The 18,092-nt window shown below is 42.2% G+C and overlaps 1 protein-coding gene across 1 annotated transcript in view; it reads left to right on the top strand.

Annotated features, from left to right (window-relative positions):
• nr5a2 (nuclear receptor subfamily 5, group A, member 2) overlaps positions 1-18,092 on the top strand; it is a 69,684-nt gene that overhangs the window by 44,302 nt on the left and 7,290 nt on the right. Inside the window, exon 6 of the mRNA XM_044361292.1 lies at positions 1,453-1,600. Coding sequence (XP_044217227.1) covers positions 1,453-1,600 — 148 coding nt within the window. The remainder of the gene's footprint in view (positions 1-1,452; positions 1,601-18,092) is intronic.

The raw sequence follows: 18,092 nt of genomic DNA, 5'->3' as shown, positions 1-18,092 counted from the left end.
TTCTCGAAGGTGGGAAGAAGAAAAGAAAGAGGGACAAAGGAGTTAGGAATTCATTGGGGAAGAAAGAGTGGTGTAGTAACAGAGATGGTAGAAAAGGAAAGGAAAGGAAAGGAGAGGAAAGGCACAGAGGAAGAAGACAGGAGAAGAGAGGGAAAACGTGGTGCATTGTTAACATTTACTTTTGAACCTTCCCTTCTTCAGACAGAAAACAGGCTCCAATCATCCTATTTACACAAATTCCAAATCCAGGGGTGTTTTTAATTGCAAATCGGAGCTCCTAGGGACCCTCTTCCTCCCTGAGCTTTAGGAACTGCGCACGCCAACATCTACCTTCCCCTGGAAACCCTAGCACAGTCAATTATGGTAATGAATTGTCAATAAATATAAAAATTTAATACGGTCCTGCTTACTGTGAGTGGCAGCTAAGGACTTGCCTCCCAGACAAATGTGCTGCAGCTGCAGATATGAAATGCACCTGAAAAAGGGGTGTATGTGTGTGTGTGTTTAGGCCAGTGGGTTGTTGGCTGGGTGTATGTCTATCTATCTATCTATCTATCTATCTATCTATCTATCTATCTATCTATCTATCTATCTATCTATCTATCTATCTATCTATCTATCTATCTATCTTTCTATCTAGTTTTTGTTGTGGCTCAGCATGTTTTTGTCCGTTGGAGGTGAAGTCCCATGATCTCTCCATATACTCACAGCATGTTTTCATAAAATACTGTAAAACTTCAAAAACCTACTGCCTGCAGCTGTGTTTTTTACACATCCATCAGTGTCTTGCATTCTGACAGACAGACCAAAGCGTTTGACTCCATGTTGAGGGTGCAGTAGAGCAGGTACATGAATTTGTAACAACATTTCATTAAGCTTGTGTTGATGTTATGTGCAGGGTACAGTCATGTCTTTCAGAGTTGTTCTGTCAATCATTTTTGCACATTTTTAGATATATTTACATCAGTGGAGACGGCATCAAAAAATACCCTTCAGTCCAAAAAGTATTTTCCCCATAAAAGCTGTTATAAAAGAGACATTTGTTATACCTAGCAATATTATTGTGTATTATTTGTATTGTGAATTTTTAAAATTAAATAAAAACTTCCCAGAGCCTGGAAAAGCTATTTTCATATTTGTGATTTCATCCCAATGCACGATGTGGAATCAAACTAGGACGCTAGAAAACTTTTTTGACTTATGTGCATCCAGTTCTTATAATACATCCATGAAAGCAAATATGTAGCCTATCAGGTCTGGTGCTTTTAAGCATACTAACTTATCTATATAGCTTAGCTGCTATCTGGATGTTGAATCTAATTTCCATTAATCAATGAAAGAAAATCTGCTTTTCATTTGTATTCTGAGTTGTTTCTTTTCAATCCAAGTTAAATTACTTTCAGAGCCACTCTGTAAACAAGTCTTTTCCTTCCTGTCTCCCTCTTATTGCAGGTGGACTATGCGGTGATTGCATCACAGGCGGGAGCCACACTCAACAACCTGTTGAGCCACGCCCAGGAGTTGGTGGCCAAACTACGCTCCCTGCAGCTGGACCAACGGGAGTTTGTCTGCCTCAAGTTCCTGGTCCTTTTCAGCCTGGGTGAGTCTCTCAAAGCTGATAAGGGAGAGGTTTTGAGGGAAGTTGAAAAGAAAAGCGTGGTTTGTTAAGATAGATCTGCTGGTCCATCTGGAACTTTTCCAGGAACCAATTTCGGAGCTTAGGGACATTACCTAAACTTAGGGACTCAGGGGCTTTACCAGGAACCAAACTTCAAGTTTGGTTCCTGTGCCATTGTTCCTGCCTCCCAAAAAAGCCCCTGTTCCCAAGATACAACTTGTTCAGTGGAACTGCAGGGTAGCGGTTGACAATCAAATGCAGGTGATGTAGGTGATCCAGGGAAGCAGGAAGGATGGGGGACAAAGGAAATGGGAGAAAAAAGGGGAAGCAAAAAAGATCCTGGTACTAAATAGGGGAAGAGAGAGATTAACAGAGAAAGGAAAAGGAAGGAGGAAGGGAGGAAGAAGGAAGGGACTAGTGGTCTGTAAGAGACAAAAGAGAAAGTGAGGGAGGGAGAGACGGAACGGGTACGAGAGGAAGGAAGGAGTGGAGGAGGAGGGGAGACACAGTGGAAACACACAACTACACAAGTTACATGTGCTTTGATGCAGAGCAACTCTAAATAAATGCCCAATAAGTTTAGTTTCTTTTTTTCTCAGTTGTTTTTCACAGACAAGCTTGCTTTCTAATTACTGCCTCATCTGTATAAAACTATCATCGGCAGTGCCAGCAGCAAACTCACTTAATCCTCCTCTGTTTCTTCTACTTTGAGGTTTACAAACCACTGTTCAAGGAGGCAATGCACCACTATGAGTTGGGAATGTAAAATCAATATGAACATTTTACATTTTTAGAATTTCGCTGTTGCTCTCTAGTGCTATACAATGGGTGCAAGAGTAGTGGAATAATTATATACTGCTTGATCAGTAATATAAAAGGCATTGAGATATGCAGAATTAAATAAGAATTAGGCATTTTATTTAGCTTTGGGAAATACTATAGAAACAAACTAACGGGTGAGCTAGGTGGGTGGAAGTAAGTGCATGAAACTGTGAGGATGGGGAGTTGGAGAGGAATGGGAATGTGGGAATGATTTTCTTTTTTTTTTTTCTAAGGGGAATTTTAGGTTTTTTTCCTCCCAGATTGAGTTTTGGAGGGTCAGAAAGGAGAGAGTTGAAGGGGATACAGATAAAGTGAGGAGGTGAGGAGGGAGGAAGGAAAGGATGAAAAGGAGAAGATAGGAGGATGATGGGAGGTGGGAGAGACTGGGAATTGGAGGGAGGCAGGTACCGCCAAGCATTTGGGATGTACAGGTGGGAGGGAAGCATGGCTATAAAGAGAGCGGGAGCATGGGATTTGGGAAAGCAGGGAAGTGAAGGGATAAGTAGCCAAATGAGTTAAGGGACAAAGAGAGACGGGATGTGTGTATGTATGTGTGTGTGTGTGTGCATTCAGATCCCAAAAGCTGCTCCCCACTCTCTGAGCCGAGGTCACACATTACCAGGAGACTGTCATCTCTGTCTCTTTCCTAACAAGTCAGCAACAAATGGCCTCTGAGGGATACACTCTCACACACACACACTCGACCAAACCTATTTTAACATCCTATATTACTGAAGCCGATGATGTCAAGGCAGCTTTGCTCAACCTGGCCCCTGTATGGCACTGTGAGCAACAGTAGCATACTTACAATGAATATTTTTCTCATCCTTAGCTATCCCTTCCTCCATCTATCTGTAATCCACATGGGTCAAGCTTTCCCTTCTTTACCTGCCCTAAACAAAGAAAGAAGGACTAATGAACTGCCAGGCAAAAGCAGTACACACACACACACACACACTGTGGTGATCAGGCAGGATTAATGTTTGTGTTAGTGGTACAGCAAGGAAACAGGGAAGGATGGGGCGGATTGCAGTGGGGCTTCAGAGTGTGTATGTCTGTGTGCGCGCATGTCTTTGTTTGTGTGTGTTTATTTCATGTGGCAGGGGTGTTGCTGGGGCTCAGGGTCTAAATAATTTGGCAGAAACATCATCCATAATGAAAGGCTCACCTGAGGGATGTGTATCGCCCCCGGCAGTGCTTGTTCTCCGGCGTTGCCCAGGCCTCCCGCAAAAGAAGCCCGGCACAGGCGCTGTAGAACTGGCTGAGGGGATCAGTGGTGGAGATGATGGAGGTGGTGGTGTGGGGGTGAGGGATGGGGAGGTGCTCCAGCAATGTAAAGCCGGGAGATTTAGAATTCATGTGATTAATATCATAAACAGCTGAACAGAGATGTGTGTGTGTGTGTGTGTGTGTGTGTGTGTGTGTGTGTGTGTGTGTGTGTGTGTGTGTGTGTGTGTGTGTGTGATTGGCTGTGAGAAGGGTTGATACATACATTTACCTAAGGGAACGTGTGTGTGTGTGTGTGTAGCAGTGAGAAAGCAGGTGTGTATTTATACTACCTGCAGAGCCAATTACTGTAATAAGCATTGTAGCGAAATGAGGCATGAAAGTAGTTCTGCTGCTGGCTGCTGAACATAAAGGCTCTCCCTCTTTATTAGCTTTACTTCATCTTTTACACTGGTCACTGATCTCTCAGCTGGGGCTAATATGAATGGAGTGTATGCAATATGACACAGGTCAAAGCATAATTTATTTGCCATAACCGTGATGTTTCCCTAATCTTAACCCTACTGTAGTTGCCATTTAAGTAATGGAGGTATAGTAGCACAGCCTGTATTTCTCCCTCTTTCTCCCTGCCTCTTTTTTCTTTCACCAACATTCTGTCTGTGTCTTGATTTTTCTCAGTATTTCTCCCTCTATCTACAACCCCTCTCTCTCTCTGCCTCTCTCTCCCTCTCTCTCTCTCTGTCCATGGATGGACAATCAGTCACCTTCTCCCCGCCAGAAGAGCTCTTAGTTAAGCCAGTTGTCGATAAAGACGGGGATATAGATGTCACTCCGGCTGAGAGGAGACACATGTCCTGATCTGTGTGTGTGCTTGTTCTCAGAGTTAGACGTCGTCTTGCACTTTTTCCATTCTTTTTTTATCATTTCTCTCTGTCCCTCTCTCTTTATCTGTCTCTTTCTATTGCTTTTGTCTCCCCCCTGTCATTCCCTCCTTGTCTTAACTGAAGGCTTTCGCCCTCTATCTAGAAGGAGATTATCACTCTGCAAGCATTGATCTCTTTAGTGTTTAGTGTAGGACTGTGAACAATTATTGTGTGTTTGTGTGTGGGGTGAGTGAGTGTTGCCTGGGTCAGAGTTCAGTAAAGAATTACTACTACTAGTTGTCCGGTGTCAGAACACTGTTAATGGGTCTTTGATTTCCTTTAAAAGGCTTAAAAGCTTAATAGAAAGACTGCAGGTGACAAGTCAGCCCAGAGGTGAGGACTGGGTCACAAGTTCAAATTCAGGCTGAGGAAAGTGAAAAAAGGTCTCTCTTCTTTCCTTCAATGACAAGGTCAGGGAGGCACTTAACTCCCAACTGCATTTTCTCAGTGTTCCACAATAAAAAAATTAGGTTGTGTTGCAGATCTAAGGTGTATAAAAAGAACCTGTATCCAAGCGAAACCGAGAAAAAAAGTGTGCTCCCTAAAATTAAGTTCTGCGATTGTGTACTTTGCTGCTTGAAACTTGTATGACACCCCTAAATTTAATGGCTGCCAATGGAAAAATAAGAATGAAAAGAAGCATTTGTTTATCAACTTTTACAAAACAAATCATATCTGCAAGTATGATGCATACTGTCACACAAACAGCTTCCATACTGGCAAAGCAGATGCGGTGACAGAGGTCAGAGAGTGTTCAGCCAGCAACCACTAAGCCCAGCTAGGCAGGTCAGACCCCATCAGGTGTAATTGGGTGAGACAGGCGCTGCCAGTCCTTGTCAGCCGCGAAGAGAACCAGAGTAGCTGCCAGACCAGCGCAGGGTGGTAAATGCTCCCAGCGGGGAGAGCAGATTTGTGGACACAGCCTTAAATAATGCCCCCACACTGAAGCCTTTAGCAGGAAGAAAGCCAGTGAAAAGTTGATAGAGCAGAGAATTTAGGCTCGAGTTTGATTCATGCTGGGTGAAGGTCCACTGATACTAGTGCACTGTGGAAATAGTTAAATAAGTCATGTTTATGTTGGTTTAAATGTAGGAATAGGTTATAAAAAATACTGCATTATACATGAATTCAGTATGTGATTCCATCTTTAGTCTGAAACCTTAAACTCTGTGTTTATTTCATCTGCCTATTCCAGCATTTTATTTGAACTATATCATATCAGTAACAACTGACAATTGTTTACATTACCAATTAATCTATTCGTTATTTTCTCGATGAATCAATTCATCATTTGGTCTAAAAAATGTCAGAAAATAACAAATACCCAGCACAATTTTTAAAAGCCCAAGATGACACATTCAACATATTAGTTACTTACTTTATCCGACCATCAATCCAAAAGCCAAAGATATTTTGCTTGATATCAAAGCTGATGAACAAAAACATTAAATATTCACATTTTTTGGCATTTTTGCTAAGAAAATGACTTAAATGATCAATCCATTATCAAAATAGTTGCTGATTGGTCTTCTATCAGCCAATCATTGCAGCTCCTGTATCACAAGTCCAAAACAGACATTAAACACAAGGATAGGAAATTGTCCACATTTTCCTCTCAGCCAATACGATGTGTTTGATACCTGAAAGTTTAGGTTAAAATTTCAAATTTAAAATCTCAAAATAAGGGACTAGAATACCAAAAGAATATCCCATTCACTTTTACACTGCAATAAATATTCAAAACATGACGGAGAGATGTCTGATGTCGGTTGTTCTTTATCCTCTAGGTGATCAGAAATCAGTGGTGTTGTCCATTCATAAGAAATGAAGACAGCCAGTGATTCAAGAGCTGCCTCAGCACCACATTAGCTGTCTGTCAAGTGATTAGTCAGGCTCTGAGGTTAGAGTTTAGAGACTCCCAACCATTCATCCATCCCTCCTGCCCTCCATCCCTCACCATCCATCCAGCCCTCTGTGGTGTCTCTTCTTTCATTGCTCTGCCCTTTCTCCCTCTTTTTTTCACATCCGTCTTTGTACGCCTCAATCTATCACAATTCCATCCCCACATCCACCTCCATTGCTCATTGTTTATCTTCAACCCCATCTGAATCACCATTTATCTCTTTTCCTCCCTCCCTCAACTTTTCCTCCACCCCTCCTCCTCCTTAATATGTCTTAACTACAATAATTTTCATTTGTGTTGAGTTTTCATCTGTATAAACAAAAAAGAAATTGAATTGGAGATCATTGTTCATAGAAGTCAGTTCTAAAAATATTAAAATGAGCTGAGCTGTGAGAGTTTTTCATTCTTTCACAAAATCATTTCAGAAATGACTCGAATTGTTCTGATTTTGTTTTTTTAATCTTTCTTAATTGCCTCAACCCACCTCACCATTTACACGCTGGGCCCCCAACCCTATGCTAGGACACGTCTCTCATTAGCATGTTTAGCGTGCCACACACTAAGGGCAGACTTTTTCTGTTTTGTGCACCGCGAGGTCAGACACCAATCTGCTGACAACAACACAAACACAGAAAACGTGATTAACCTTGTATTCTCTCTCTCTATTTCTCTATCATATTCATCTCTCCACACAATGAGAGAGAGAGAAAAAAAAACATAATTCCCAGACAGGTATGTCCTAATTAAGCAACAGCCGAGGCTGCTCAGAATCAATGCCCTTATCCCTGGCCAGTGAGCAGGGGAGCTTGCTAATTCATGCACACCGCCCCACATCTCCCCCAATAAAGCCTGGCAAATATTCATTTCCTGAAACGAACCGAATCATTTAGAATTCGGTCGGGAATTGATTAACATCAGGATCGCAGCGACGGTTCAATATTTACACCCATTGAGACCAATGTAGGGGCCAAATAATGGAGCATATAACCGGCACAACACCTTACAACTTAATTAAAAGCAACATAATAGGGACTTTTTTTTCCTTTTTTGTGCTGCCTGCTGTGTGGGAGCCAAGCTTTCTGCTCAGCAGTAAGTCAACAGGACAGAGTCATCATGTGTACCTTTGACCTGATCAATACACAAATAAAGTATGGTTAATGTGTGTATGGGTTGTTAGGTTCTGGCCTGCGGGAAACCTTGACTCAACACAAAATGGGAAGTCTTTTCATCCTCTTAAGAAGAAGCAGCAACACCAAGATAAGCCAATAAATTATTATTTTTCCAGAACTGAGGGAGTGTTGCTTAAAGGTATATTATGCAGGATTTTCCTAAAAAAAAAACAATGTATCGACTCATACAAAAATAATCACTCTCAATTATCATTTATGACCCACCAGAAGTGTGTGGCTGTGTATATATCTACAGAGACCCTGCCCTCCGCCTGTATTTTCTTATTTTCTTATTATTTTGTTGTGTTCCAGATGTTTTTGGCCATCAGCCTTTGGGCAGTGGGTGTGTAGCCCCCAGCCAATAACAGCACATAAGGTGTGAGGGTGGGACTCTATGACAACATAGCGACCAGGTTACATCACTGTCTCCATCTCTCTCCTCTGCTCTCTGCCAGTATGTCTGTTTGACCAAGGGCGTGGCTGAGCCCCACACACACACAGACACACACAGAGCAGAGAAGCTATAGTGGACAGGATGAAGTGTTCACTTCGGCTGCATTCACACAAAGTCCAGCAATGCGGCACTTTTCCGCATTGTTGTGCGGAGGGGTGGGCATGTTTATTTATGCTTTAGAATGTAACCCCCATGAAAAAATCTGAAAATAACGTTTTATTTATCTGATTCAGAGCTTTGTTCTAGCTTCATTCACTCTCTAGCTCGCTCAACCACCACTCTCTCTCACTCTGGTGTCGTTGAGCCAGGGATGAGGGGCCAACTTTGAATGTTGTGTTTACAAACAGCAACCGACAAATCCTGCATAGTGTGCCTTTAACGGGGACACAAAAAGAAACCAAACAAAATGTGGCTAAACCAATTAAACCTGCCAAACGAATCAAGCTGCAAGTACAAATAATGCTTTCAGTTAGTATATTAGATTTGTAATAATATAATACCAATACAACTTCATGCAACAATTAAGCTAGGCAATCACACTCAAACAGCAAATCACAACAAACATCCCACAACTGCAGCGCATTGTATGCAACCATACAACAAAAGGTTAACAGGGAAGAAAGAGAGAAAGAAGACCGGATAGTCTACTGTATGAGCCATGTGCATGAAATGTGGCACAAATCATATTTTGTTGTGTGCGTGTGTATGCGTGTAGAGGCATGCAACCCCTCTGCTTGTTTGTGTGTCCCACAAATTACAGAGTCAGTGACTGGATTGGTGCAATGACAGCAGTAATGGAAAATACAGTAGTGGTGATTGCAGGGTGGGGGGCCTAAGACTATAAATGTATGTATAAGGTTCATAAAGTGCAATCCATGCACAGAGTGACTGCATCTAGTGCTTTTTCATCACTCTGTTTTGAAGCTTGGTGAAGTGCTCAGCAAACACGTGCTGATTGAAAAGTATTGGACTCTCATCTACTTTTCAAACAAATCTTTTTACCACCCATCAGCTTCCTTTAGGCATCATTCTAACACGGGCAACAAACATAAAAAAGTCCCTCACCAGTCGCTCAAACTTTGTCCCCGACAGAGCCAAACCCAGCTAATCATGTTTGAGTGTCCTGACTTTTCTTTCATTTTATTTTATCTCATCAGGAGTAGGTGGAATTGTGCCCTAAAGCAATGAACCTAATACTTCTGCTCTATGTGAAAAGTGCCCTGAGATAACTTCTGCTGTGATTTGGCGCTTTATAAATAAATTGACTTGACTTGACTATTTTCTGTCAGTTTTAGCCTAAGAAATCTAACATGGCGAGCAGTCGGCTCCTGACGCCGGCCACCACTTTGTAGGGAATTCCGTGTAATGAGGTTGCCTAAAAGGCTTTCAGACTTTATCAAGCAATAAAAGCTTCAGGTCTCCAGCCTGTCACCATTACCCACTGCAGGCTGTTGTCATTAAGCAGCAGTTGCAGTGAGTTGTGGCAGCGGTGGTGGGGAAATTGAGGTTCGCTGCCTCCCACCCATGACCTGACTCCCCCCTTAGCCTCAGTCTTATATCTCACCTGAGATACTCTCCAGTTTCCTGATGGACTTCGACATTCCCCAGATTATCTCTGAAGTATCTCTCCAATTTACAGCTAAGGCTTGCCTTCTTGTCTTCTATTTTTAAGTCTTACAACAATTTATATGGCAATTATGTTGACACTGTTCTTTATCTGGTTTCAAACAAGGCCAGTTATCAGAGACTAAAGCAAGATAATAGTAATACATTTGTTTGGAAGGGGCTTTGTGAATGGACAGAGTTCTTGGGGGATGTGGTAGAAAAAGATGTAGTCTACTTGTGTCAAAGATGGTAACTTGACATTAATAATTAAACATATTTATTAAATAGTGTTGTAAATCATAGTCAGTAAAGAATAGGCACAATTTCTCAAAATGAAAATCCAAATATGTTGAATTAAATCTCAACTCAAATACTTTAGAGAGCAAAAGTCACATCAAATATGAACAGCATCCCATTATAACACAATATGGAGGCTAGGAGAGCTATTTAGCTACTAGTTACCAAACTTGTCTATTACTATATTTCACTAAAATCTATAGTCTTTAGAGACCTTGAATGCAAAATTACATCCCTCCCGAGACCTTTAATTGCCTGAGGTATGACATGAATTAACAGTATAGTATATAGATCTGTGCTTTTCTCCATAGTGTTCCTCACACCTCAAAAGTAACAAGATAGAAGAAAAGAGACTATATTATTAAAATAAAAAATTTCCTGATAACTGCCTAACTTAAAAATATGTTTATTAAAAAAAAACTTCACAATGACCAAAAAATCCCCCAAAATTATGCTTTCCTTTAGATAATACATTAGTGCACAGTATGCAACTCCACTGCAGCAGAGCACTTCTGCAACAGAGTGATACAGCCGTGCTAGATTCCCTCACCATCAAACAGTAGTGTTGCAAAAGTAGTAATCACACTGTCCACGCCCAGTAACAGCCATAACACATGCAGCCCAGCCCTGGACTCCTGCATGAATATGGTGACGGCTGCATGGTGGCAGTAGGATTTAATACACACTTTAATTCACTGCCCCGCCAAAGCAATATAGGAAATATCCCCTAAACTTCTGCTCCCCTCCATCAATACACTCACTAACTACTGTAGCAGTGAGTACAACCAGACAAATGCTCCTGTAAAAGTTTTTTTTTACAAAAGAAAAAACCTTTTCCTCTCCTCTTCCTCCTCCTCTGCTTCTCTCCTGCGCTCCCATGTGGGGTGATTTAAGGCGGGCAAGCTATAGATGTAGGGAGAAATTGTTGCCCTCCATCTCTCTCCCCCCTCCCTCTCATTCTCCCTCTCCCTTGGCCTTATTACAGGCTGTCAGTTTATTATAAAACATTAGGAAAGCAGAGGGACACTTGCAGTTACTGTCCTATCGATCGGCAGGGATAGATCCTGTGATTTAGAGTCAGCCTCTGCTCGCGCCCTCCACATTCTCGGTCTCCTATTAAGGCACCAGCGCTTTGCTTTAGCTATTGATGTCTCAACATTAACAGTTACAAGCTGCTACAGAAAATCAATGCTCAACTTTTATTACCGGCTGCATAACGCAGAGGACCTCCCGCCAGCTGGTACTTAGCAGTCGAAAGGAGGTGCGGATGATCCGCCCAGCACATCAGGTGTTTTCTAAGTGATATCTGCAGTAATATCAATCATGTGTAGAGCATATGGGGGCATTCATGGGCCAGTTGAGGGCCTCAGAGCTTAGGGGCACAGCACAGGAAGGTGTAGCCCCCCAAACAAATTAGCACAAGCTTGCAAATATCATCCTCTACCCCTGAAGAGAGATTTGAAAGTAAGACTGTAAGACATGCAGAGAAGTTTTGATATGAAATTCTCATGCCGAATAGTTTTCCGCCAAATACATCTGCACTGCTCTTGAACACTGCCGTCAACAAACCCACAGTTCTCTGCCACAAACACACACACACACACACCACCTAAATGTCATCAAGCTAAAATAACGATCGACCCCCTCAACCACCACCACCACCACCGGCCAGCCATCCATCCATCATCAGCATCAACCTGGATGTGTGTGTGTTGTAACAGAGAATCTACACCCAGGTAGTGTGGATCTGGAGCGGCTGAGGCCTCTCAAACATTTATGAGGGGCTACCGAGCAGCGGTAACGCAGCCCTTCTGGGACAAACAGCCCCCGGTTCTGTACTCTCAGTCCCGATCAATGGAACTCAAGTTCATTACACACACTTTTCAGCCGAACGGTGGCAACTGATTTTTTTCCCCCCTCCTCCGATCGTCGAGCAACCCACCGCTGGGGCTGCATTACACTTGCTTGTTTACGTGACTGCGTGTACAGGGGAAGGCGGGGGCAGGGAGTGTGTACCGGTGCACATTTGTGTGTAGAGTTTGTGTGTGTGTGTGTGTGTGTGTGTGTGTGTGCTCACAGGGGCTGCTCCCAGTGGCCTGAGCTTGAGGTTATCATTATGTACAGGTCGGCCCGCTGCAATGCTAATGCTAATGCATTCTCAGTGGCCACAGCTCGGGTCCCAGTGCTGTGCTAGCTAGGTAGCTACTCCTCTCCAATTAAAGGCTGAGGGATGTCTGTTTGGGGTGGGGAGGACAGGCCTGGGCTATCTGGGACCCTGCGGAGAACAGGCTAATATTAGTCGAGGAAAACAGACTCAGAGAACAAATTGTGCATACGTTGGAGTGCTACAGAAAATCCCACTCTTGATTTGAATGATTTGTGGAATATATATCACACAAGTCCCTGGCTGTTATTTCATGAAGCTTAATACTTTGTAAAGAAGACTTATTCTACATCATATTATCATACTGTAATTACAACTGGTTTCAAACCCACTTTTCACTCTTGCCATGATAGGTAAATTTCATTATTGACATGTAAACAGCCACTTTAAGTGTTGTGATGATTTCCTCGAGTCTAAAAACTGTTATCTCAAGACCATCATAAACTAAGAGAGGCAAACTGCCAACAAATCTGAGCTGATTCTTGCAATCGAAAGAGCATCAATGTTTCAACTCACAAGCTGTAGATTTACAACAGTGCTGCGAGATGAGGACTGTGTGTGTGTGTGTGTGTGTGTGTGTGTGTGTATGTATGTCATGCCACAATCATGCAGCGTATTGATCAGACCGCCTGCCTCGACCTTACTTAAACATTACATACAAACAGCAGCAAAGAGTTACACAACCCTCCCTACAGAACTGACTCAACCAGTGATCCTTCTCACTTTCTTACGTGCAGCCATGCACTTTAAGAGGCCAGCGCCGCCACACACATACATGCACACACGTACAGATACATTATATATACATCAAGTGGAAATAACACACACATACACAGATACAGATATATATACTTGTGTAAACACACAAAACCATGGGATCTAGGCCAAAGGGTGGTGGTGTGGCCCCTCAGTCCTTAAGTGTATCACGGGTGAATATTGCAGGTCAAATGTTCAAAAATACAAATGCAATCAGATGGACTCCCAGCTTTACACAGCCGCCTTGTCAATCATTTGTAAAGTTGTAAACGTGAATAGCAGCCCTTCACTCCTTCAATCAATGTCTCTGTAATAGATACAGTATTAGTGTTGCGGCTGTCATTTCCGCAGCAAAGACAGATCTTTACGACAAGGCATTTATAGCCGCTATAGCTCATGATGTGTCATTAGTGTTACTCATTGGACAATCATCACTATGTGTAAGTAAGTCTAAGAGACATAGGACTGGTTTGAACTCAGATTAGTAATTGTTGATTACAGTAAAGTAAACATAAAAGTGGTGACGCACCATGATAATTTTGTAGTTTTAAAATGTTTAAGAAACGCTCCCAAAATCTAAATTCTAGTATTTTACCAGTCTGTCAAATGACAAATCTAATTTTTGGATTAAAACATTTAATTTGTCGTTGATTTCTGACTGACTTAACTCTTGTAAGTGTGTGAGCATTTACAGGATAAAACACTGGCACTTAAAGCAGAAGTAAAAATAATCCTCTGCATTCACCTACTACTCTGATATCAGAAATGGAGCTCACTGGCATCACAGGACTGCCTGGCATGTGGATTGTCAGCCATTGTGTTCCTGTGTGAATATGTACAGTGCCGAGGCATGTGTTTAAACTATGGTGGTGGTAAGCTATATGGTAGTCAGGTGGCTGCTACACCCCCCTCCCGTTGCTCTTTGAGCTTCTGTGTGTATGTGTGTGTGTGTTACGCGTACGCGTGTGCGTGCTTACGTGTTGCTTCTTTGGACAATGTGGTTACAAGATACTTCTGGCAGAACAGAGAACAGCGGAACTTTAACGTGATGTGTGTGTGCATGCTGTGATGCATGTGTGTGTGTGTGTGTGTGTAACCAGATACAGTGATTAAACGTTTTTAAAGCACAGATGATCCAACAGGTGCCCTGGCTCGCTGTTTCTTGTTTTTCCACCCTTTCTCACTCGCTCCCTCTCTTTGCTGAGCCCCCACCCACCCTGTGACCCACCACCCCCACTACTGAACCATCACAGCTCCTTACTTGTCTCTTGATTCTTGTCCTGAAGGATATTTTAAGCAACAAAGCCTTCTAAGTCCACTGTTTTACACACAAAGAAACACACACATGTGCATCAGAGCTTTGTCTTGTTTTAGATTTCTTTTAAAATAAAAAAAAAAACAACACATTAGGGCAATGAAATCTTTAGAGCTGCTGACAAATGTTAGAAACAGGGGTCAAGTAGCCGAGAGGAGCAACACATGTTGAAACACAGAAGGGCAATTAATCAATCAAACATTTTCTTGACGACTACAGTACATAGACACAAACCTTGTTATATCAACACATAATAATGCTATGTAATGTAAAGGCTTATTCCTGGGGATTGTCAGCCATTTGTCATGCCAAGTCTTGGCCTGTGCAAGCTGCCTTAGTACATAACGTTATACTTGAGTGCCACCTGGCACTGATATCCAAAGCTGCCGTTGGCATTACACTGTAAGCCTGTACATTCCAATAGTGCTCAATGATGAGAATTGATTTGACATATAGGTAGTGAACTTAACAACTTTAATACAGCATGAAGCCTTAAGATATTCAGCATCAGGAAATATTTGCTTTATAACCAGTTATCAGTTCCTCAAATATCTATTCTGATCAAGTTTTCCAGGAGAGGAACAGACTTTAATTTAGCTACCTTATGGAGATTAATGCTAACGATATGCTTGACATTAATTACACTACTTGTATAATAGTAGTCCATTATTGATTGTTGAGATGTGCGAGTGTTACATAATTTCCCAGCTTTTTCAGCTGGTTGTATCTTGTAGATTATAACACAGTTTAGGCATGAGCGGGTTCGTTAGACAAGTCACCATCCCATGAATCCTCACGGAGGCAGTTGTCTTGGATCTTTACTTGTTCTTTTTCTGCATATTCTGTTGTTTTTGGAATTGTAGTTTTACAGTTAGAAATTGAGCCAAATGTGTAATGGAGGACACAAGAGCACACACTAAAACAGGCCCATTTTGTCTCTTAAAAACCCATCCAACATAACTGGTGAAACTCAAACCACAGTGGGTGCATAACACAAACAAACACCCGCTACCACAGACAAACACATGCCACAATATCTTTTTTTATTAAACAAGCGTCCCTGTGGTTTATCCTCAGAATTACCCGTTTCCTCTAATTTCCTTGTATTGTGCGTTTGAAAGTCCTAACATTTGTTACAGTGAAAACATCCAGTGAAACCCCAGTTCTCTAAATCAACTCCAGCTTTGAGAGGCAGCGTGCAAACTTGTCATCTTACATTAACCCTGAGGGGGAGGAGAGAAGGGCCACCAGTCATTCAATACTTTCGAATAAATTAAACCCCAATTTGCACTTAAGTTGACTCCGCTTGTCACGTGACGGGGGACGAAAATCACACAGAGAACAAAGAAGTTAAAAGAAGGTGAGGAAAACATGCGGCACACTCTTTCTGTAGTCAGCACTCTACCTGCTGGCTTCCATCATCAAATGAGAAGGGAGCAAAGGAAAGGAGGGAGGAGTGGGGTAGATGTGAAATGAGAGAGTGCAGGAGAGAGGAAGGAGTGAGAGAGAGAGAGGTGGGGAAAATGACGCTATGGATTAACTGTCCTTCATGCTGAAAATATACATCCCCAGGCGCTTGGCGCTGAATTATTAATTCAAATTTGTCAGAGAAAGAATGAGAGAAATCTATTGACGGGGAGACGGGCCCTTTAATGGTCTCATTAAAGGGGAGGCTTCCCACACCAGGCACCTTCTGTACTGCTGCAGGAGTTTTCGGGGCGGTGGAGGGTTGGAGGGGGGTACTTGACCCCCCAATGATTTTCTGTCACTTTATCATAAACAAGAAAGGTTGACATGCCCCACCACTCCCCATGCCCTCCCTCCACCACCAAGCAAACCCTGTGTGTAATTAGCCAAGGGGTGCAAAAGTGCACTGAATGTAAACGAGGTTCACACGCATGCATTGATACAGACAGATAGAGACAGCAACAACACACATACACACACACATACACACACACACATACACACACACATTATACCCTGTGCCTGCTTCTACTGTTGCTGACAGGTACAAATGAAGTGAGAAGTAAAGTCTAGAAGAGCCTCACAGGCACAGCAATATTGATTTCTAATTTTTTTTTTCTTCCTTTTTATTGCCTCATAGATCATTTTTTCAGATTAAACCAAACACAGTGACTTTTTGTCTGGATCGTTGTCTGTTACATTTGAGCCTGTCAGTCAAGTGTTAACATCATTAGCTGCACATAGCTGCATGACTGGGAGCTGTTTTGGCAAGGAGGAGGGGGAGGAGGAGGGGGTTGTACACTGGATCGTATGGACGTACAATCCAGATGGCATTAGGAAGGTGAGAGAGCATGCTCCACACTGTCTGAGGGGGGGGTTAACTGTCCGTACAATCCAGACGGCATTAGGAAGGTGAGAGAGCAGGGACCTGTGGGTGTTCCACACTGTCCGAGGTCAGCAGAGCACCTGTGGGTGCGAGGTACGAGGTCGGCTCATTGAAAGGCATTTGGTTCCGCCTCCAGGGGGGATAAAGAAGAAGTGGAGGGAGGGGAATCTGGAGGGACCACAGAGGGCTAAACACTAGGTTCATTGCTGATTCAAGTCTCTCAGTATCCCTCTGGCAAATGGATTTTCATAATGCTGAGACAATGTGTTTTTTTTCCCCCAGCAATGGGATTTTTATCCCACGAGTCTGCAGCATGTCAGAATTGAAAAGCACCAAATGGGGCCAGTTGACAAAAATATCTTAAGCCACAGCACAGAACAAAAACAATCATTGATCTATTTATCAAGCAAAACTTTTTTTATGTTGCATATATATATATATATATATATATATATATATATATATATATATATATATATATATATATATATATATATATATATATATATATATATATATATACACCTATATGTATGTACTTTAGGATCCTTTTGCTGCTGTTTATTTTTCCCTTGCAAATTGTCAGCTGACTAGGTTATCTCCAACCAAGCAATTAATCATTAAGTCTGTTAACACGTCCCAAAATAATTTTTAAAAAATAGTTTAAAAAATCATATGTTGCCAAAGCCTAAGCTTATGTCTTTAAGGACTGGTTTTGTCCAAAAGATATTCAATTTAGAATCAAAGAAAACAGAGAAAAGCAAATAATGTGAGAAGCTGGAGAGAGCAAATGTTTGGCTATTTTGTTTGATAAATGTCTGTTTGAAAAATAGTTTTTTAAAATTGTAGCAATATTTTTCTGAGTACCTCTAACCATCTTATGTAAAAAATTTTAAAAAATAAAAACAGCTCACCCCACTGATTAACCTCCCCAGCCATGCCCATCTGTTGAAGACCTCAAAGTCCATAATAACACAGCCACAGACAGGACCAACTGATACAGGATGTAAATTTGTTTTCCCCTTCACCTCAGGATAAATCCCCAGCACCTTCCAGCCAGCATAGGCAATGAGAGAAGCTTGTCTCCCTCCTGCTCGGAGCACCTTTTCTCTTGTTTATTTTATCATACCTAAGGCACTTTTCCCTTCCTCTCAATATCTCTCGACCTCTCTCCATCGCCCCGCCAAGCCCGCCGACCCGTCCTTGGGCGACAGAAGTGAACCAACCGCTACCTGTTTAGCTTAACAACAATAGCAATGTTGTCGGCAGAGGTTTAGATTTGACTTAATATATCCCCAACTGGAACTTACCTGCTTAATTCTCTTTCATAGCCGCATGGCATTTGGCCCCCTGAGCAGCTAAAGGGAGGGTTTGATGAGTCGGCGGGCAAATGGGCCCTCATGCTTTATTCTGACATGCTGACAATAGCCCGTCCCCATTGGTGGCCTGTTCTCAGAGCCAGGAAACGTGAGACAGTTAATATTAT

The sequence above is a fragment of the Thunnus albacares genome, chromosome 9 (genome assembly GCF_914725855.1).
Source record: "Thunnus albacares chromosome 9, fThuAlb1.1, whole genome shotgun sequence".
Lineage (NCBI taxonomy): Eukaryota > Metazoa > Chordata > Actinopteri > Scombriformes > Scombridae > Thunnus > Thunnus albacares.
The sequence above is the reverse complement of the archived record's forward strand: the minus strand, read 5'-3'. Positions and strand labels throughout refer to the sequence as shown.